This window comes from Emys orbicularis, chromosome 4 (genome assembly GCF_028017835.1).
Source record: "Emys orbicularis isolate rEmyOrb1 chromosome 4, rEmyOrb1.hap1, whole genome shotgun sequence".
Lineage (NCBI taxonomy): Eukaryota > Metazoa > Chordata > Testudines > Emydidae > Emys > Emys orbicularis.
The window spans coordinates 113871540-113893179 of record NC_088686.1 but is presented as its reverse complement, the minus strand read 5'-3'; the positions used below and the strand labels follow the sequence as shown (position 1 = coordinate 113893179).

At 42.3% G+C, this 21640-nt stretch overlaps 1 protein-coding gene across 1 annotated transcript in view; it reads left to right on the top strand.

The window, feature by feature from the left end:
- Positions 1 to 431: 431 nt before the first annotated feature.
- The window catches only part of CHID1 (chitinase domain containing 1), a 274987-nt gene continuing 253778 nt past the window's right edge, over positions 432 to 21640 (top strand). The window contains exons 1-6 of the mRNA XM_065403952.1: positions 432 to 486; positions 8096 to 8267; positions 11362 to 11511; positions 14070 to 14202; positions 15159 to 15203; positions 16650 to 16756. Of these exons, the coding sequence (XP_065260024.1) occupies positions 8157 to 8267; positions 11362 to 11511; positions 14070 to 14202; positions 15159 to 15203; positions 16650 to 16756 (546 nt within the window). The 5' untranslated portion in view covers positions 432 to 486; positions 8096 to 8156. The remainder of the gene's footprint in view (positions 487 to 8095; positions 8268 to 11361; positions 11512 to 14069; positions 14203 to 15158; positions 15204 to 16649; positions 16757 to 21640) is intronic.

The window sequence follows — 21640 nt, the reverse complement described above, 5'->3', positions numbered from 1 at the left end:
TGCTCTGCCCATTCATTTGCGAGAGCCGCCTGGGAGAAGCAGGACAGCAATGGGGGCCCTGCATCCCTGACCTGCAGGAGGGGAGGCTGTCAGCCCTGGGAAAGTCCCGCTGTGTGTGTAGAACGACGCCGTGTTATGCAGGCTGCAAGGGACGCTGCCAGGCAGGAGCTAAAGCTAGAAAGCCCCATTAGCAGCTGCAGGGCTCCCGCGCTTGTGGGAAAGGAAAAAGCATTGCAGGAGGAGGGATCTTTAATTGAACAGTTGAACCCCCCCCCGCCCCGCGCCCTTGCTTTCCCGTTCCCCCACAGGCTCTTTATCGATTTGTTGTTCGGTGGTCGGAGCACCGCTGGCAACTCCTGTCCCCGGCGCAGGGAGCGTGGGCGGCTGCTTTAAAAGGCGAGCGCTGGGGTAGGCCCTCCCCGCCCGCTTCCACTTCCGAGTCCGGGTTGCGGAGGGAAGCAGGCGGCAGCAACAGCAGCGGCCGGGGTAACAGCCGGGTGGGCGGCAGGGGTGGGGAGCTCGCGTCACGGCGGCGATTGCGCCAGACTGGTTGCCGGGGCAGGGAGAGCGAGCGCCAGGCGGGTGGGACCAAGCTCCAGCTCTGGAGTCTGCTCCCCAGCTCGGGCGCGCGCGGCTGGCGCGTCCCGCGCGGTGTCGGGCTCTTCCCCTTCGTTTGGGTCAGCACCTCTGCCCATAGCGGTGGCTGAGGGAGGTGGAGCTCCCTCCTCCTCAGTTTCCCCTCCCTCCCTCTCTCCCTCCCGGTTAATAACTTCTCTGAATGTCTCCTCGGCTGCCCAAGCATGGTGGAGAAATGCTGGGGCAGGGTGGCTGGTGTTTCTCCTTCTCCCCCTTATCCGGTGGCTGGTGGCCTCTTCCCACAGTGGACCTGTGGGGATAGCCCTCAACAGCCCTGGGGTTGTGTCTCCACCAAGAGGTGGTGGTGGTAATTAATTGGAGGGGTGGCTGTGGGTGTCACCCTGCTGCTTTGGTGTTCTGGATTTTAAGGCCAGAAGGGACCATCATGATCCTGCAGTCTGACCCGTTGCAAACCCCAGAACAGGGATCGGCAACCTGTGGCCCGCCAGGGTAAGCACCCTGGTGTGCCGGGCCGGTTTGTTTATCTGCCACATCCGCAGGTTTGGCCAATCGTGGCTCCCCCTGGCTGTGGTTTGCTCCAGGCCAATGGGGGCAGCGGGATGCGGGGGCCAGCACATCCCTCAGCCCGCCGCCCCCATTGGCCTGGGACGGCAAACCGCGGCCAGTGGGAGCCCGATCGTCCGAACCTGCGGATGCAGCAGGTAAACCGGCCTGGCCCGCCAGGGTGCTTACCCTGGCAGGCTGTGTGCCAAAGGTTGCCGATCCCTGCCCTAGAACCTCACCCACTCGCTCCTGTTGTAAGCGTATAACCTCTGCCCAAGTTACTGAAATCCTGGAATTTTGCTTTAAAGACTTCAAGTTACAGCGAATTCACCATTCACTCTAGTTTAAACCAGCAAGTGACCCCCTCACCTCCCAAAATGCTGCAGAGGAAGGAGGAAAAATCTGCTAATCTGACTCCGGGGAAAAATTCCTTCCTGACCCTAAATATGGCAGTCAGTTGGACTCTGAGCATGTTGGTCAGACCTACTAGCCAGACACCTAGAAAAGAGTTCTCTGTAATAAGTCAGAACTCTTTCTGTTTACTGTCCCATCTGCGGGTTCCTGGGTCTACTCTCTACCAAAGCTGCTACACTGCTCATGGTCAGTAGATCTTTCTGACTATTTCACCCCTCCCAAGAAGGCTTAACCGCCACTTTCATTTTTTAGGTAGCAAGTAGCCACAGTGCCTCCTCACTCTGGTGAGGTTTGTAAATATTTTCATATTTGATGACCAGTAGATAATCGGGTTACTACTTATTCAGCTAACAAATAAAGCTGCAAACAATATGCAAGTTCTTAGGGCAACATTTCCTTATTTGGGAGTTGTCAGAAAAGGGTGCCATTTTGGGGGGTTAACTGGAGGCACTAGCAACTAGAAGTAGGCCCAATATGGAATTTTAAACAAACCTTTAGTCTGAATTTAAATTTATAAACACTTCTAGTCATCGTGTTTTGTAAACCCATTTAAGAGTATTAACACAAGTGTTGTAAATGTTTCTTTAAACTTAAATGGAAACTTGGCTTTAAAAAAACAAACACTTGTGGGCAACTTATTTGTTTAATAAGTATAACTCCATTATCCATTTGTTTTCAAATATCTTGCCTATATTGGAGTAATTCTCTGAAGCAAAGTGAAATACTGAAAGTAAACATAGAGCATTAATGGTACTGTATAAGTAAAGTGGATTTTAAAGAGTATTTCAGTTTTTACTCTAACTTGTTACTGTTTCTTGCTGTCCTTTTCAATATGAATTATATTGACAATACACCTTCAGTGTTTGGTCTAGTAAATTACATCTGATTATCTTGTCCTTGTTCAGGACATCTCAGTTATTTCTTCAATAGGGTCTCAAAGATGAATGCAAGTTTCAAACTCAAACATACAATTCTTAGAAGATAAACATATTAAAGCTTACTGAGTGTTGGCATCATGGGAAATGGAGTTAATTGTATTGAACACCTTGTCATGACAAAACTAACATCTTAAAGGCCCCATTTATATCCAGAGTTGCACTTCAAAATAAGTGTAACTAATTTGGTTTCTTAAAACAGTGCAAAACCCTGTGTGGACACTCTTAATTCAACTTAAACCTGGTTTATACTGATTTACTGAAACCCAAATTGAACTCAAATTAGCGTCTAGTTTTGCATCCGTTTAACTAAAGGTGTTTTGAACCGATTTAGTTAAACTGGAGCAACTTTGAATAGAGGGAAAGGCCTAAGGGGTGTTAGATCTCATTTGAATACTACAGTGGCATGCAATATAGGAAAACCTCACTGCTGAGTTTGTTGAACTTTGGGTTTTAATCCTCTTTGTGCCCTTCTCAATCTGGAATCTTGGGAGAAGTTTGCTGCAGACAAATTTGAAAGAGGCTTTTCAGGCAGGTAGAACAACTTAAATCAGCAGTTCTCAAGCTTTAGCAACCTGAGAACCCCCCTTTAGATTTAAAAAAATTTGTGGACACCTAAGCTCCCTGCCCCGCTTAGTCCCAGGCTCTGCCACCACTCCCCCCTCCCCCCAAAGCTGTGCCCCCACCCCCCACCTTTTCCCACCCCTGTTCCACCTCTTCCCCGCTGTCACCTCCCCGGCGTGTGCCCTGTCCCTGCTCCTCCCCCTCCCTCCCAGTGCCTCCTGCATGCCACTGAACAGCTGTTCCTTGGAGTGCAGGAGGTGCTGGGAGGGAGGGGGAGGAGTTGAGTTGATCAGTGGGGCCCGTGGACCCCCTGGAGTAGCCTTGCAGACCCCAGTTTGAGAAATGCTGACTTAAATCATTGATTACATCGGTTTTACAAAGCTACAGCTTTGCTGGAAAACATGTGCTGTTCAGTTTTAGGTTTTTTAAAGAAAGCATTTATAGCTCAGTTAATGAATTTTTCAACACTTGGAGTGTCACTACTAGTGAGCTATCTTACTCGACTTTTACAAAATTGCTGTAGCCAAATAACAAAATATTAAAAAGAAGGTTCCAATACTGGCTGTCAGTTGAACTGCTATTTGCAGAACTCTGGTCCAGCAATAAAATGCCTTCTACATATTCAAGAGCAAATGTTTATTGAATGAAGTTGGTATGTGGATATCATATGCTTGGATGTGACAAAGTGCTGCAGTCTGAACACTTTCAGAATACATTTGCCATCTGACTGCTGTTCCGCAAGGGTTTTTCTGTTTGTTTCTTTGGAACTTGCTATCTTCAGCAGTTAAAGTGCTATTGCTGAGAAATTGTTCCAAATATTGAAACTAGTAGCGAACATTTTCAGATCAATGTTTGTCAGCTTCTGGTGGAGTCAGTATTTGGTCTATAGTTTTCACAGATTTGCATTAACTATCTAGGTACTAAAACGGTCCTCATCACCATTTTACCTAGGAACCTCCTCCCATGAGTTTAAACATGGTGCTCTTCCTCCTCTGCTATCAAAAAGCAGGCTTTAGGGAGGTTTTGGTGTCTTATTGTAAAGAATCTGAGAATGAGGGTACAGTTGAGGAGCAAGCTTGGGAAAAGAGTTGTGCTTCTAGCTCAGTGCACAGAGGTTAATGGTTTGCCTTTAGCTAGTAGGAGGGAAGGTTGATTGGCAGCCTCTACGGCAGGGGTTCTCAAACTTCATTGAACCATGACCCCCTTCTGACAACAAAAATTACTACACGACCCCAGGCGGGGGGACCAAAGCCAAAACCCGAGCTCCGCTGCCCCGGGCTGGGAGGCCAAAGCCGGAGCCCAGGGGCTTCATCCCCAGGCGGTGGCCTGTAACCTGAGCCCTGTCACCCAGGGCTGAAGGCCTGGGAGTTTGGCCCCAGCAAATCTAACACCAGCCTTGGCGACCCTATTAAAATGGGGTCGTGACCCACAGTTTGAGAACCGCTGCTCTACAGCTTGCAGGGATGGCAACTGCAGACCCCATCAGCTTTTTATATATTGTAGGGATGTTGGTTGACCCCAATCAGCCTAGGCCTGCAGATGGTGGGCTTTTTCAGGAGCTCCTCACTGAGCTTCCTGAGGCCCACAGTATTTCTAAGACTTGATCTTTTGTTCAAGGCCTTCGTCTCATACCTTCTTGACTACTGAAATCTGCTCTTGCCTTGATGCCAGTCACACTGCCTCCTTAGTTTATTCAAAACACTGCTGCTAAGATCACTTTCCTGGCTTGTGACTCCAGCATCACCACTCCCTCTGCATCCTTCCTCTGGCTTCCCCTCTACTGCATCAAATTTATCTTTGCCTTTACCTCTGAGGTCCTTCACTGTTTAGCACCACCATATCAGATCTACCAGCTTACTGAGTTCTCCATCCCCATCTTTGCTCTACCACTGCCAGCTTCACCCTCATGCATTTTTGTTTTCTTCCAGGTTGCCTGGTGTAGGGAAGCTTCCTGTCAAAATTCATAAAGCTTTCACCTTATCCTCTCTTAATCCTTCTTTAAACCCATTTTTGCCATGTGGCATACAAATGGCTTCTGTCTAGCATAGATTAGGCAAATGCTTTTTGCTAGACTCTTGCCACATCTTCCTCACCCACCCTCACTCTGCTTGCCTGTTTCATCCACCCATTGTGTCCTGACCGACATGTAGGTTGAGAACTCTCTGGGGCATGGATTCTTTATTATGGATCTGATCCTTGACTGGACGTTAATAAGAAAACAAATGTTTGCAAGTATGGAAACTATCTTAGCTCAACCCCTTAGCTCTCCAGCCTCCCATCTTCCCTTCTGTTCCTTCTGTAGTTACTGTATAAGATAATTTTGGATTAAGGGCTTAATTAAGTCTTGTGTGTGGCTTACATTATAAAAAGCCACTACTTGTACAAGTTGCACAGGGAATGTTGATGATGCACTGGCACGCTGGCTTGTGGTTGACTTGATGTTACCGTTGCACATGAATTAGCTCAGGGGTCGGCAACCTTTCAGAAGTGGTGTGCCGAGTCTTCATTTATTCGCTCTAATTTAAGGTTTCGTGTGCCAGTAATACATTTTAACGTTTTTAGGTCTCGTTCTATAAGTCTATAATATATAACTAAACTATTGTTGTATGTAAAGTAAATAAGGTTTTTAAAATGTTTAAGAAGCTTCATTTAAAATTTAAATTAAAATGCAGAGCCCCCCCCGGCCCGGTGGCCAGGACCCGGGCAGTATGAGTGCCACTGAAAATCAGCTCGTGTGCCGAAGGGTTGCCTACCCCTGCACTAGCTGTTCCTAGCTTGAATCGCTGATTGGACCTTAAAATCATGGGGCTTAATGCTACAAGGTTCTGAGCATCATCATTACCCCAAGGAAAGGATTCCATTTATCAAAGGAAAATCTCAAAACACCATTGCAATAGCATAATTAATACAGCTAATCTATTTCTGGCTCAATTCAGAAGCTGCAGCAACACAGTCTGGAGTCAGCAGCAGGTCACTTAACTTTATAATTTTTTTCTTAGTAACTTAAATTTTGCTTTGTACTTACAAAATAGCTGTAGGAGTAGCCTGGGTCCATAGCTCCAAGTAATAGGAAGTGGGAAGACAAACAAATACTACGTCATGTCACTCTAAGGGTATGTCTTCACTGCAATTGGCAGCATGATTGCAGCACATAAAGATGTACCTGAGCTAGCTTTAATCTAGGTGGTGCAAGTACCAATAGCAGTGAAGTTGTGGCAGCCCAGAGTTCAAAGTGGGTTGGCTGCCCCAGTACGTATGCAGGCCCTCTGTGCTGCTGTGGCTTCATTGCTATTGGTACTTGCACTAGCCAGATTAAAGCTAGCTTGGGTATGTCTCCATGTACTGAAATCACCTCTGCCCCCTCCCATCCAATTGTAGTGCAGACATATGCTACATGTGCAAACATTTCTCGACACTCACACCTTGGAGAGCTTCTCTGCATTGGACTAGTTTTTGGAGGCTTGAGGCTTTTTTTAGCCAAATTAAAACAGAGAAGTAGAAGTAAAGAGCAGCTTTCTTCAGATGGGGCAGGGGGACACATGAGGGGGACAAGCAATCCTAATTTACTTGTTACTGTAATAGTTCTCTTTTGTAAACAAGATGGTTAGTTTATTGACCCTGTTTTCTCCCAGGGAAGGGGACATTTTCGACTCGCCCCCAGCATTTCACTACTCATTGAGTACTCCTTTTGAGTCTCTTAACAACTTCCTTGCCTACCTTTTGTGTGGAGGTATCTACACCCTGTTAACATCTAATATGCTTCTAATCCTGAAATACTAAAACACACTTCTCAACAAGGTCAACAAAACCAACTTGAGGTCTGTAAGCATAGCAGTCTTGGAGGTGTGAGCCAATAAAAGTTAGTCTTCAAAGTGAATAGTAGAGATTTTATTAAATGCCATTTCAAAAAACTGTTCAAACCTGTACAAAATCTACCTTGTGATTAAAATGTGAATTTGGGGGCATAATGTATGAAGAAGCTGATTTTTGTGGGATCTCAGTTTTATGAAAGTCAGTTTAACTTGACTATAGAACAGTTATTTCTTCATAATTAAACACTGTTCCTAATATAAATCCTTGTATCCTGCTCCTAGCCTCTTTTTTTTTTAATGTTGAAAACTGGTCATTTATACCTCCATCCCTTAACCAGTTTTTAATTAAATTAATGTCATCTTATTACTCCTCATCCCTTGACTACTTGGTTTCCTCAGTGACCACTTGAGGGAATTACACAGAGGAAAACCATCCCAACTTGTGTAAAAGACAACTTTTCCTCCAACCTCTCTTTGATTATATTTGTTATGAGTGTAAAGAATAACTTGATATTCAATGTTATGTGGTCTGTGGATAGGACAGTTCTGTTCAGTTCTGTTTCAGGTAACCCATCATCTTGAGCTTGGAAAAGATACTTACTTTTTTTTAATCCCCAAGTGCCCATAATGTGCCACCACTGTGTTGCATCATTGACTTGCAAGAAGCTTGAGTGTGACAATTCAGATATTAAGAATAAATGCACACACTCATATTTGTTTGTTAAACCCGTATCTCCCTTGGTTGACTTGAAACTTGCAGGCTAAGTTCACCAGAAATGAAAACCTGAATTTGGATAGGTTTTCCCCATATTCTACTGCTACAAGAAACGCATGGGGCAGTGGATTCCATTGTCGGGGTCTGGAGGCAGCATTTCACCCTCAGGCTGGGCCATAGACACTTTTGTGAACTTGCTTTGATTTTGAAACATGACAAAATAAAAAATTCTCTATGTAAACATAGCAGGGTTTTATTTTTTCCTCAACGCTTAAATGATGTGTGGCCATTGGAGGTTACAGTAATCCTGGTGGAGCTGACCTGTGTGTAAACGGGCTGTCCCATTTGCTTGACCTTATGATAGAAGGTGCTACTATACCAAAACTTTCCGAATAAGACAATGTGAAAATCTAGTGGACAGAATGATTTGCTAAATAAAGTCAACTGTTTCTCATGCAAAGTCTTAAACAAGAAAATCTGACTCCTATTAAACTGTTGTATTCTTGTATTCACAGAAGAGAGAATCAAAACTCTAGTCTCTTTTAAGCACAGCTGACTGGCATAGTGGAAACTGCCATGAGACTTCTCTGTACTGCACTTTCTTTGGTCTTGATTTACCAGCTGGTTGATGCTACGTTATCAAAGACAGATGCAAAGAAAATGGCTTCAAAAACGCTGGAGGAAAAGGTATCAGAACTAGCTGTTCATGACAACTTGTACTCCAAAGTGAGTTAACAAGGAATATTGGCAGATGTTGAAGAGTTTTTCTACTGTCATTAATTTATAATGGTTTAGTAAGAAACCAGTAAGATAACTAAAGTATACTGACACTGAATAGTCTTAACTACAGCTGGACCATGGTTTTTTTGTTTTTAATTGAAAAGTCGCAATTTTAAAAGCATTACCAAGGAAGACAAGCTGTTTAGCTGACATTGAACTTGTAAGAATAACTACCTGAACAGTGTTAAGTTCACTACATGGCAAAACATGAAAGGTTAAATTGTCTTGCTTAAAGGAACATTATTTAAAATTTTGAAACTGTGTAGCTAAAATTTCAAGTTTCTGATAAAGAACCTTTTAGTATCCTGAACTCATTGCTTAAAGCAAGGGTGGTTCTGGCTGCCTTTAATGTTAAAAACAGTGCTTCGGGCAGGCTTCAGAGCAACAGGACTGGACACCCTCAATCCTGCCATAACTTCTTGTACATGCTTCTGCCGCTTCACTTTTGGCATTGCTGCTACTAATGAACGTCCTCATGCAGAGTCTGGGAAAGGGTGTGCACGTTGAATGAAAAACAAGATTTCCCAGCGATCAGGTGCAGGGGGAAAACAGAAGGACCAAGGACAGAGTCCTCTGGAATCCCCATAGAAAGTTGAAGGTGAGGATGACAGGGATTCTCCAAAGTAAATGGTGAAAGAGCTATTAGAGAGAGAGCGAGCGAGGAGAAGAACCAGGAAAGGACAGAGTCAGAGAAGCCAACAAAGGGTAAGATTTCAAGAGGAGGAATGTGGTTGATGTTGTTGAAGATAGCTGACAGGAGAAGGAGGTTGAGGATGGAATATTGATTCTGAGCTATGGTTAGAAGGAGGTCATCTGAGAATTTGAGAGTGGTTTAAGTGGAAGGCAATGGGCCAAAGCTGCATTGAAGAGGGTCTATGATGGAATTAGAGGAGAGGCACTCCATCCGTGTTCAGTGAACTTTGAGACAGAAGGGAGACGGCATGGTAGCTGGATAATCAGTGGTCAAGGTTGGGTTTTTTAAGGTGGGAGAGAATAAAACGTTCTTGTCTTATGAGGGGAAAAAGCCAAAGGACAGTGAGAGTTTAAGGAAAAGAGTGGGCACAAGGGAGATCAGGGGATGGGATGGGTTCACCAGGGCAAATGGAGGGGCTAGAGGAAGAGAGCAGACAAGTATGTGTCTGTGACAGGAAAAGGAGATGACTTGTAGGAGTGGGAAGGTAAGATGAGGGGAGGGTGAAGGTCACATATTTTTTCCATTTTCTCTTGGAAGAAATTTCAAGATCCTGTGCTGGGAGAGAAGTGGAGGCTGGAGGAGGGGAAGATTTAAGGAGTGAGACAAAGGTGGTTGGGGTTGAAGACATAGGATACAATTTAAGTTGGCAAAATAAAATAGTTTTAGCTAGGAAGAGGGCAGAAGTGAAGGAGGACAGAATGAATTTGTAGTGAAGGAATTCAGCATGGTTCCAGGATTTCTGCCAAAGACACTTGCTCTGTGAGAGCAGGAGTGAAGGAAGTGATTGTAGGGGGTGAACAGGGCTTAGTGGTGTGGCAGGATGGACCTACTGACAGCAGAGAGGGGCAATGCTGAATTGTAATCATGGAAAACCGAGTGACAGGGCGTGATAGAGGGGCCTGGTGGGCGATGCTGAAAATGGTGTGTGCAAAATTAAAAGCATTCTTTAGAAAACAAACATGTAATTGGTTTTACAGTAGTGTTCAAGATATGCTAGGTACTGCTCGGAAAAGACAGTCCCTGACTCCCAAATCTATTTTGTCTTCAAAGCAAACTGGGTACAGTAGGAAGTGGCACTATATCTGTACTCATACCACCTTAGGAGACTAGCCACTCTTGTACTCAATCAAATATGGCTAAAAATAGTGGGACATTGATTTGACTTTTCTTTCCAGTCAACAGCATCAACCAATAAATGCTGACAAATGTCCACTAAGTGTGCACCTTGTCAGGCCTTAGTGCTCTGCTTTTGGTTACTAGAACTCTGATTGGTCCTTATTCTTGCTCCTGATGCCTCTGGTACATTCATGATTGTGGACACTTTGCTAGTGGTAAAAGCTGTATGAAGTATTTCTACCTTCAATACCCAAATCACAATGAAAGTTCAATCCAAAATGTCTTAAATGTAATGGCCTCCTTAAAGTGTTTAACCAACACACCAAACTGGGAACGTTCAGTCTTGCAATTATGTTTTGATGTAATACTTGAGAGTACAGTTATACTCTGAAAAGAGACTATGCATCGCCGTATTCAGCTGATTTGCTGTGGATCTCTAATTTATCTTTCAGTCCTTTGAACACTACAAAACTTTCCACAGTTAAGTGATCTAAGTGCTGATTCCTCACAAAACTGGAAATTAGTACATTGCCAATCAGTTGGGACTGTGTAAACCTGAACTTGGAGACGGTGGTGGTGGTGGTGGGGGGTTCTTATTACTGGTGTGAGGAAACTTAGCTTGACTCCCAGAGTCCATGCTGGGTTTGCAAAACTGGCAGTTAGAAAAAAAAATCTTGTATGCTATTGGGTATACAAATCATAAGACACAAACATGACCCCCACAATACTGCTTTCGTCACTTCTCACTGTAGAACAGCTCTTAAACCTTGCTAATGGTATCCTAGATTTGTCTGACTATAATAGCCAAGAGTTAAGTGTCTCAGGGTCTTCTTCCAAAAAGGAAAACATGTTGGAGTACATTATGAACTTATTGCAAAATTGTCATTTAACCTCTGAATGAATGTCATACTGCTCATGTGTGGAGACTGGCATACTCTATTCCTATAGTAAATTGGCTTTCTCTGTTTCTCTGTTTGCAGGGGAAGTGGTGTATAAAGTAAGACTTTAAATATTGCTGATACTGACAGCATTTCTGAGCTCTAGCCTGTTCCTTTTAACTAAGCTATATTGCATCATTTATAGGGAACACTAAAAGTTTAATGATGTGATTAAAGTGTAGATTAACTCAAAGTAGTTAATTGTACAAATGCTGTTAATGAAAGTAATTCTAAAAATTGTTTTCCCCCTTAGATATGGCATTCAGACAAAATTGTACAAGACCGGGGTCTGGTAGTCACTGATCCAAAGGCAAAAGATATTGTGTTGGAACACAAAAGTTACTGTGCCAAGAAAACGAAGGAGAGACACTTCTGGGGAGATGTTCTGGGATATATCACCCCTGTAAGTAATACAATAAAAATCAGAGTCTCTGCTGAATATACAGCAGACTAATAAGATGCCAGGTTTCTCTATTCTTGCAGTATCAGTAACAGATTCAGCCAAGCACAATATTGTACCTATCCCTTCAGTTTCCTTATAATATTATAGCTACTTCTGATGCTTGTTCAAATAGCCACCCAAGAGAAGAAGGATGGTTCATCAGTTGGGTACTAGTCTGGGACCTGAACCTCCGTGTGTTTCCCTGTTCTGCTACAGGTTTCTGTGTGACTTTCATGCAAGTTGCATAGTCTCTCTGTGTCCCAATTCCTCAGGGGGATAATAGTACTTCCCTATCTCACAGGGGTAGTATGAGATTGTGATGTGCTCACATGCTAGGGCAATGTGGACTGTATATGTACTATGGATAGCTGCACAATGCAACTTGAATAATTTCAATACAGAGCAAAACTTTTTCTGCTGACACCAAACTAACCCTTATTTCCAAGCTCGCTACTATTCAAGACATCTCCCTAGATCCCTTTTAGAACAATGAATATACGTTTTGATAATAGTAAAGGGATGTGTAAACAAATAAGAAAAAGTGTAACCAGTTAAAAAAAATAAATTGCTAATGATACCAACACTACTTATTGCAGCTCATCAGTTGCTGAACTGTTGACTTTTTTGTAGGCCTGGCTAAGTAGAGGTTTGAAGGAGGGATTTGAAGGACAATGAGGAAATGTTACCCCTTTGACTCAAGTCCAGTTATGTGTTTGTACTATTTTCCTCCCTTTGAAGGATAGAAGTTTTTTGATAAGTATTCAGCTGTGTCCACTTGCCAGTTAAGCTTGGTGAAAGTTGACTTCCAAGTGAAGGATCACTCAAGCTCCCAAACCAACTTTGCTTTTACTGTTAGCAGGGCACTACCAAATTCACTGTCCTTTTTTGTAAATTTCACAGTCCTAGCATTTTAAGTATCTGAACCCCTTAAATTCAAGATTTAAAAATGGTAAATTTCAGTGTTGTAACAAAACATGAATATGTATTTAAAAATGGCAAAATATAAACACGTTAAAGTCTTTAAGACTCAGCATTTCTGAAACCTATCCCTTGAAGTTCCTGTTCTTTTTGGGTTTCAGAAATATTTTGAACATGAAGTAGTGGTGTTTTCGGAGTCTTCTACAGACTGAAATGATGGCTTGAAGGGTGCAAACTGGACCATTTATTTCCATAAAAAGAACAGGAGTACTTGTGGCACCTTAGAGACTAACAAATTTATTAGAGCATAAGCTTTCGTGGGATTCAACCCACTTCTTCGGATGCACTTATTTCCATGTGTCAACTGCAAAGCCACATGATGACTTAGTTTTCATCTTTAGCTATTACACTGCTCATCACTTCAGTAGAAATTTCTAGGAAATGTGCCGCATTAAGAAAGGTGGTCAGTTTTTTTTTTTTTTTAAAGGTCTTGCAGCGGCATAAGGATGCAAGCGCTAAAGCAAAAAATGATGGTCTGGCAGCACATGTTTTGGCCCTTAACATAGGAGTTGGCTAGAGGGGAAGAGAAGATGTTGGTGGGGACAGAGGGATAATTTCTTTTCAACAAATCTTGGTCTAAAACTATGTTTACACTACTGCCTATGTCAGCAAAACTTACATCACTCAGGGGTGTGAATATTCTACCCCCTGAACAACATAAACTATGCTGACATAAGTGTTAGTGTGCACAGCCCTGTGTCGGCGGGAGAGCTTCCCCTGCGACACAGCTTATGCCGCTTGTGGGGGCGTTTTTTAATGTTGTTGGCATAGAGCGTCTTCACACGCTCTCCAGCGGTGCAGCTGTACCACTGCAGTGCTGTAAGAGTAGACATGCCCTAAGAAAAAGGAATTTTAAATATTCAGATACAATATTGATCTTCCTGAATTTTCATTTTTAACAGCTTCAGGTATCTGGAGTGAACTTGTTTTGTTTAAAAACAAAATAGTACAGGTCTCCCTGCGGCTTTTCTAGAAACTTCCTTTAGAATATGGCAAAATTCAGTAGACTCTGTTCACACTTCACTACAGCAAGTGTGTTGAATGCAGTAGACTCTGTTGGAAGCGTTATCACTTATCAAGGAGGGAAAGTGTAATCACGGGAAGGCTAGGCCTTCTAGCAGACTCCACTTGGATATCCTGTGACTGTCTGGCTCTTCCATCCCTTACAGGAGCAGGTGTGTGAAATTTCACCGTTCCTAACTTCCATTGGACATGAAAAAAATGGAATGCATAACCTATTAATCCCATTCCCCACTGGAGTCTCTCTTAAATTCAATAAAATCTGTAGCTAAGATGGGCTTGTGCATTTACCTTTGCTGGAAATTTCTAGTGTGCATTCCATAGTTGATACTAAGTAATGAAGCTCTACAAACATACTAAAACACTTCCTTAGAAGCCCACAAGCTGACCTGCAGTGATCCTTCCAACACTTTTCCTTGTGATATACAGAAAAATTGTCATCTGGCAAGTAGTAAAGGTTGTTGTAGATCCTGTTGTAATGTCTTCTTTTTTTCCCCCTTTTTCTTTTCCCTTTTTGCAAGTGGAACAACCATGGCTACGACATTGCTAAAATGTTTGGAAACAAATTTACGTTGATCTCCCCAGTCTGGCTACAGGTGAAAAGAAAGGGAAAGGAGATGTTCCAGTTCACAGGGCTACATGATGCTGACCAAGGTTCTTTATTTTCGTGTTGTGTGATGTTTGGATGTATATATATGAAATATATAGTCAGTATTGCTATAGGCTGAATGAAAGACACTAATTACTAGTCTTTCCAGTATACTAATATGGATTTGTCTCTGGTCTTTTTGAGGATGAGATTCCACTTTGTCACTGTACTCTTATAATTAAAAGTCTCTCTCTATATTTTTTTAAAAGAAAACCACCCATTTATCCCCCAAAGAGTAGTGGAAGAATGGAGATTTCAGTGGCTCCTTTCACTTGGCCCATCACAAAGAACAGGCAGAGATAGTTATGTACATAAACATTTTTAATTAATCTGTATTAATTTCATTTAACTTAGTAAAGTATTTCGGGATACATGACTCTACAGTCAGGCTACATTTCAGGCTTTATGCTATTAAAATTTAAATTTGATAATGGCTTGGGTGTCGGCAAATGTAAAGTTATCTCAATTGAAATATCATCTCTGGTGACCGATTCTGAACAAGCTTTAATTCTGATAATTTTCAGACCAAATAATGAATCAATAAAATGATCCTTATGAAAATGGGACATGCCACTAAAAATACCATCTTATTTAAGTCTGTTCATCCCAAAGGATGATTGAAGCCTCCAAAAATAATCAAAGCCTCAATATACTGCAATCTGGTTGTCGTGACAAATGAGCCAGAACAAATGCTGTTGCATTTCATGTGAAAGGCAAGGAAAACTTTTGTAAGGTAAAAATGTTGAACTACTGGTTTCCATATGGAATGGGGCAACTAGCTTTATTCTCTAGATATCAGTAAGGCTGTACTCACAATAGAATGACCTGTGAGCCAGTAACATTTTCTCTTATGGGAGGAGGAGAGTTGCAATGAAACTACATACTTTACTTAAAGACGTCTCTTGAAAGATATTTATATTAGATATGTTCTTAGCTTAACAGTTGTTTCATTGTTTGACAGATTGGATAAAGGATGTCAAGAAAAACTCTAAAACCATCAAAATAGGTGAGGCTGCATTTTAAGTTTCTTGTAGTCTTCTGCTTGTGGTTATTGGCACAGGCAAGGAAGCCTTTATTTCAGGAGTATGTGTATGGGAGATGTTAGCTGAGCAAAATAGTCCTCATGCACAGGATCTTAAGGGAAAAGACTGGGGAAAAAAAGTATAAAAGAGTGCATCTAGCTTTATTTGGGTCAATTAATTATTGGTAGCTCAGTAATTGAGATACCATACCTGTTGGTGCCCTGAGGTTTTTTTCCTGAGATTTCTTCCCCCCCCCCTTCCCCCCCCCCCCCCCTTGGTTCAGACTCTGGGACTCCGTGTTCCTGCCATCTTCCTTCTGGATGAGAATTCCTTCAGAGCTGACTGCCATGTTCTTGGGGGAGAGGTTGGCCTTGTGACCACAGTACTCTTAAGCTCTGGTTAGAGAATCAAACTGATGATCCAGTTAGAGCATCTAGCATGATGATGTAGAGGACTGCTGCATTTTTCTCTTAACCTGAAAGTCTGAGGTCTCTATAACAGTTTCCTATTGTAGAAAAATTTGAAAACATTGATATAGACACATCTGCTAAACAGCTCACCTTGCCTACTCCATGATCCTGCCAGTGACTGGCATGCTTGCTTTATGCAGATGTCAAAATGTAAAGAGTGGATTGCAGAAGGATGGAATTCATTTAAATTAAAAGAACCCTCAATGTGAACTCTTTAAATATGTCTTTTAAAATACAACTTTCTAATGAAGTAACTTTTTAAATATGTCCTGATTCTCGTTATTAACCTAAACCAATTCTAAGCCTTTCTGCTCCTTTTATTAAAATGGTTTTCCACCGGGGGCACGTCCTTCTCTGGTCCACCTTGGATGCCAGCCTTCCTAATAGCTCCCTTTCCTGCTCGCTTGTTGTGACTTCACTTCTAGTAACATGAGGGCAGAGCTAGTAAACAGTCTTATGGAGCTTGGGGAAGAGCGTGTCTGAGCTTCCCCAAAGAAAGAATACAAGAATATTGTCATGAGTGCTAGAAATAATCAAAACAGTGCAACTGACTAGACCCAGTGCTGCTAAACTCACAAAGGTAACAAACTAAAGTTTAGAAGTAAAATTATTTATCTTTCCAGTATAGTAATCTTAAGCATTGTGTCAATAATAGGTACAAAACTTCCAGAAGGAGACACTATTTTCAAGCTGGCATCCCTTTAAGAGTGACTTTACAGCCCCTATTAATAACTCAGTTCTCCATTCTAAGTATTTACTTTGAGTCGACATTCTTCAGTGACCCACTTTTGAAACAAAGGACAACATTGCATGAGCAATTTGCTTATCTATACTAACTGGAGTTAGAAAGTAGAGAAGCAAAACCTTTAGATATGGGAGATTTTCCTGTGAATTTATCAGTGTAATCAGAGCAGTTGTAATTTTCATAATTAATTGTTTGACTTGTTTCTTTCATCTCAGTTCCTCGGATTTTGTTTGACGGCTGGACTTACCAAGATTTTGAGAGTGTTTTTGGCAGTGAGGATGAGATAGAGGAGCTTTCCAAGACCATGGTGCAAATAGCCAAGGTAAAACCATTGCTAATACAAATGAGTTAATCAGTGGGATACCTGTTATCGATCCTTTATAGCTGGATGATACCTTCACATCTTATAGTGACAATGAAATTTCTATTCAAATAGTAATTAGGTAGGATGTTAAACAGTAACTGCTAAACTTAAATATCTTAAATCTGCGGGACTGGACAACTTGCACCCAAGAGTTCTAAAAGAGCTGAAGAGCTTTCCAAGCTGTTCAGTGAATCTCTGCAGCAGTTCTAGAGGACTAGAAAAAAATAGGGCTGTTGATTTTAATTGCAGTTAACTCATGCAATTAACTCAAATTAATTACGAATAAAAAATTAATTGCGATTAATCGCAGTTTTAATCGCACTGTTAAACAATAGAATACTTTCACTGCAGATTTGACAAAACACAAAGAAGGTACCAATGTGAGATTTCTAAAGATAGCTACAACACTCGACCCAAGGTTTAAGAATCCGAAGTGCCTTCCAAAATCTGAGAGGGACAGGGTATGGAGCATGCGTTCAGAAATCTTAAAAGAGCAACACTCCGATGCGGAAACTACAGAACTGAACCACCAAAAAAGAAAATCAGCCTTCTGATGGTGGCATGTGACTCAGATGATGAAAATGAACATGCATTGGTCTGCACTGCTTTAGATAGTTATCAAGCAGAACCTGTCATCAGCATGGACTCATGTCCTCTGGAATGATGATTGAAACATGAAAGGACATATGTATCTTTAGTGCATCTAGCACATAAATATCTTGCAATGCCGGCTACAACAGTGCCATGTGAATTCCTGTTCTCAATTTCAGGTGATATCATAAACAAGAAGCAGGCAGCATTATCTCCTGCAAATGTAAACAAATTTGTTTGAGCGATTGGCTGAACAAGAAGTAGGACTGAGTGGACTTGTAGGCTCTAAAGCAGGGGTCGGCAACGTTCGGCTCGCGGCTCGCCAGGGTAAGCACCCTAGCGGGCCGGGCCAGTTTATTTACCTGCTGATGCGGCAGGTTCGGCCGATCGCAGCCCCCACTGGCTGCGGTTCGCCGTCCTGGTCCAGTGGGGGCGGCGGGAAGCGGCACGGGCCGAGGGATGTGCTGGCCGCGGCTTCCCGCCGCCCCCATTGGCCTGGGACGGCAAACCGCGGCCAGTGGGAGCTGCGATTGGCCGAACCTGCCGCGTCAGCAGGTAAATAAACTGGCCCGGCCCGCTAGAGTGCTTACCCTGGCGAGCCGCATGCCGAACGTTGCCGACCCCTGCTCTAAAGTTTTACATTTTTATTTTTGAATGCAGTTATTTTTTGTACATAATTCTACATTTGTAAGTTCAATTTTCATGATAGAGATTGCACTACAGTACTTGTATTAAGTGAATTGAAAAATACTATCTCTTTTATAGTGCAAATATTTATAATAAAAAATAAATATAAAGTGAGAACCGTACACCGTATTCTGTGTTGTAATTGAAATCAATATATTTGAAAATGTGGAAAACATCCAAAAATATTTATAAAAATGGTATTTTCTGTTTAACAGCGCAATTAATTTTTTTAATTGCTTGACAGCCCTAGAAAAAAGCTAATGTGGGATGACCCAGTTATTAAGATATCAGTCCTGGGCAAAATCATGGGACAGCTTTTAAAGAATACAGTCTTTATAGAATTAAAGGAAGGTAGAATAATTAATGCCAGTAATGTGTTTTATGGAAAATGGATTTTGTCAAATTTGTCTCACAGATCTTTTTGAGATTAAAGAGTTTTGACAAAGATCTGTTATACTAGTTACTTCTGTAAGGTGTTTGATTAGTACTGTATAATATCCTGTTAAACTAGCACTAGGAATCAACATAGCAAATGGTAAATGGATTTTAAACTGGCCGACTGATCTCAAAATAATTGTAAATGGGGAATCCCCATCTAATGAGTTCTTAGCAGGGCCCCACAGGTATCTGCTCTTGGCCCAATGCTATTCAATATCTTAAACAATGATGTGGAAGAAAACAACGCCCACTTCCCTTCCCCCCCCAAAATGGAAGGGACTCAGAAGAGAGCTACAAGAATGATTTGAGGTCTGGAAGACCTGCCTTGCAGTGAGACTAAAATAGCCTTTTCTCTTTATTTGTATGCAGTGTGTGAACATATTCTTTGCTCTACATGTACAAACTAATATGATTGGGAGGGTGGAGAGGGGAATACAATACATGTTTACAGAGACTGGTTACCAGTTAATGCATTAACCTCTATGGTATTAGCAGGGCTGGCTCCAGGCACCAGCTTAACAAGCAGGTGCTTGGGGCGGCCAAGGGAGAGGGGCAGCACCTGTGGCAATTCGGGGGCGGCAGGTCCCTCACTCCCTCTAGGAGCGAAGGACCTGCCGCTGAACTGCGGCCGCTGGTCACGGCTCCCCCCCCCCCCCCCCAATTGCCGCCGCCGGTCGCGATTGCGATCGTGGCTTTTTTTTTTTTTTTTTTGCTTGGGGCGGCAGAAATGCTGGAGCCGGCCCTGACTGCCACCCCAGATTTGGGAGAAATGACATTAACTTGATTGCAAGGCTCTTTTCAAATGCATCAGTTTGGTCTAATAAAAGCAGTTAAAATGCCTGGTCTTCTTTTGTGAATTAATTTCCTCTTTTACTATCCTACAATTTTAAGGGATCATTCAGTTGGTCAGGTAGCTGTATTGATAATATGGTATAAAAGCCTAGAAAGATAGAACTCAATCATTTCATTAAGAAATTTACATCAGAAATTGTCTAAATGGTGTCAAGTATCAGAGGGGTAGCCGTGTTAGTCTGGATCTGTAAAAAGCGACAAAGAGTCCTGTGGCACCTTATAGACCAACAGACGTATTGGAGCATAAATGTCTAAATCGTGTAGATTCTGGGAGGTGATTTCTGTGTTTTTTTTCAGGCATTTCCCCAATAGATTGAAGATTAGGAACATTTTTCCCATAGTGAAGTTGATGTGTATTGCATGTTTTGTGAAAACAGAAAAAAGAACAAACTCATGACAGAAAAATTTAATCCATTACACATGAAGGATAAAGCCTATGGGCCTGGTTTTTCTTTTTGTTTTCTTCTTTTTGTTTTGTTTTGTTATTTTTTAGTTACCCCATTATAAAACCATTGACTCGTTTAGAGTAATATCAGATTTATACAGTATAAGTGATACTAGAATCAGGCTTTCTGAAATGATTAAATACCTGGAGGGGTTCACATAAACTTTGATCACCTTTTTAAAGAGAAAACATTACCCACTTGCCAGCACACAGGTATACAGGGAGACTTACAAATAAAAGAGAGCCATCTGCAGACGATTGTCCTGGTTAATGGGAATCATCAAGATTCCAAACCACCATTAATGGCCCACACTTTGCATAATTACAATAGGCCCTCAGAGTTATATTTCATATTTCTAGTTTCAGATACATGAGTGGTACATTTATACAACTAGGATGACCACACTCAGTAGATTATAAGCTTTGTAATGATACCTTACAAGAGACCTCTTGCATGAAGCATATTCCAGTTACATTATATTTAACTCATTAGCATATTTTCATAAAATCATATAGAGTGCAACATCACACAATGGAGTTGGCCTGATGTGAGGGGTTCTCTCCAGATGCTGTTTTTAAACCGGTCTCAGAAAATAGCTCACGAACAAGAGAAGCGGCTAATCAAACCTGAGAGTGACAAATGGTGAACACTTGGGTTTCTGGAATGGCAAAGAACCCTTACCATGGGCTTGGGTGCCATGAGGGTTCTCTAAGAGACGGGAAGCATCACCAAGTTAAGGGCTCCAGAGAAACTGGCCAATATTTTCAAACTTTAGGATGGCTGAATTTCAGCCCCTAAACCCACTTTTAAGCAACTAACTAAAAGTGACCTGATTTCCATAGGTGCTGAGCACTCAAAACTCCTAGTGAAATCAACAGGAGCTGTGGGTGCTCAGCTCCTCTTCAAATCAGGCCACTTATAAGTTATTTAGGTGCCTAATTTAAGGCATCTAATTTTCAAAATGTAACCAAAGCCTATTTCATGCCGTTACAGGATGAGCTTTGCTAATAGCAGATATCACTGACTAAAAATCCAACACAAACGGCGAATCAATGGGAATGATGTCATAAAAGGATGACATATCCCCTCTGGCTTGGGTAACAAATGAAGTAGCTGCCCATTGGTTCTCAGACAACCAATCAGAAAGTATGTTTTCTCTGTCTGCACTGAGGTTATAAAAGGCTGCAGGCTCAGACAGGGTCAGCATACTACTGTGGTGATTTCAAGAGGTGGCTTTGCCAAGCCATACTTTGTCAGGCCAGTCATAATCAGGCCAGACCAGGAAGAAATCAAAGAAGGCAAAATAAGAGAGAGAAAACCAAGTGAACAGAGCCAGGAACAGAAGGAAAGAGAGTCAGGCAAGCCAAGCAAAGAAAGACACAGGCAAGTGGAGCCAAGCAAGGAAACATCCACTGAAGCCAAGCAAGTCAAGAAAAAAGCTAGGCAGGCCAATTCCTGAGTAAAGACTCAGGTAAACCAAGCAGAGAAAACAAAAGAAAGCCAAGAAAGTCAAGCCAAGTGTTGCTGGAACACTAGAAGTCTGCAACATGTCTGAGACTGAGTCTGAGCACTCTGGTGAGACCTCAACCACAAAAGACCCTAAGGCCAAAATCACCCGTTCTTCCCGGGCTGGGCTGCAGTTCTCTGTCAGTCGCATAGACGGATTGCTCCGCAAAGGACAATTTGCAGACCGTATTGGAGCTGGAGCCCCAGTATATATGGCCGCGGTGCTTCAATAAGTGACTCATGAGATTGTGGATATTGCTGGGGAAGTCGCTGCACGCAGCAAGAAGCGTCGGATTTCCCCACGGCACTTGCAGCTGGTCAT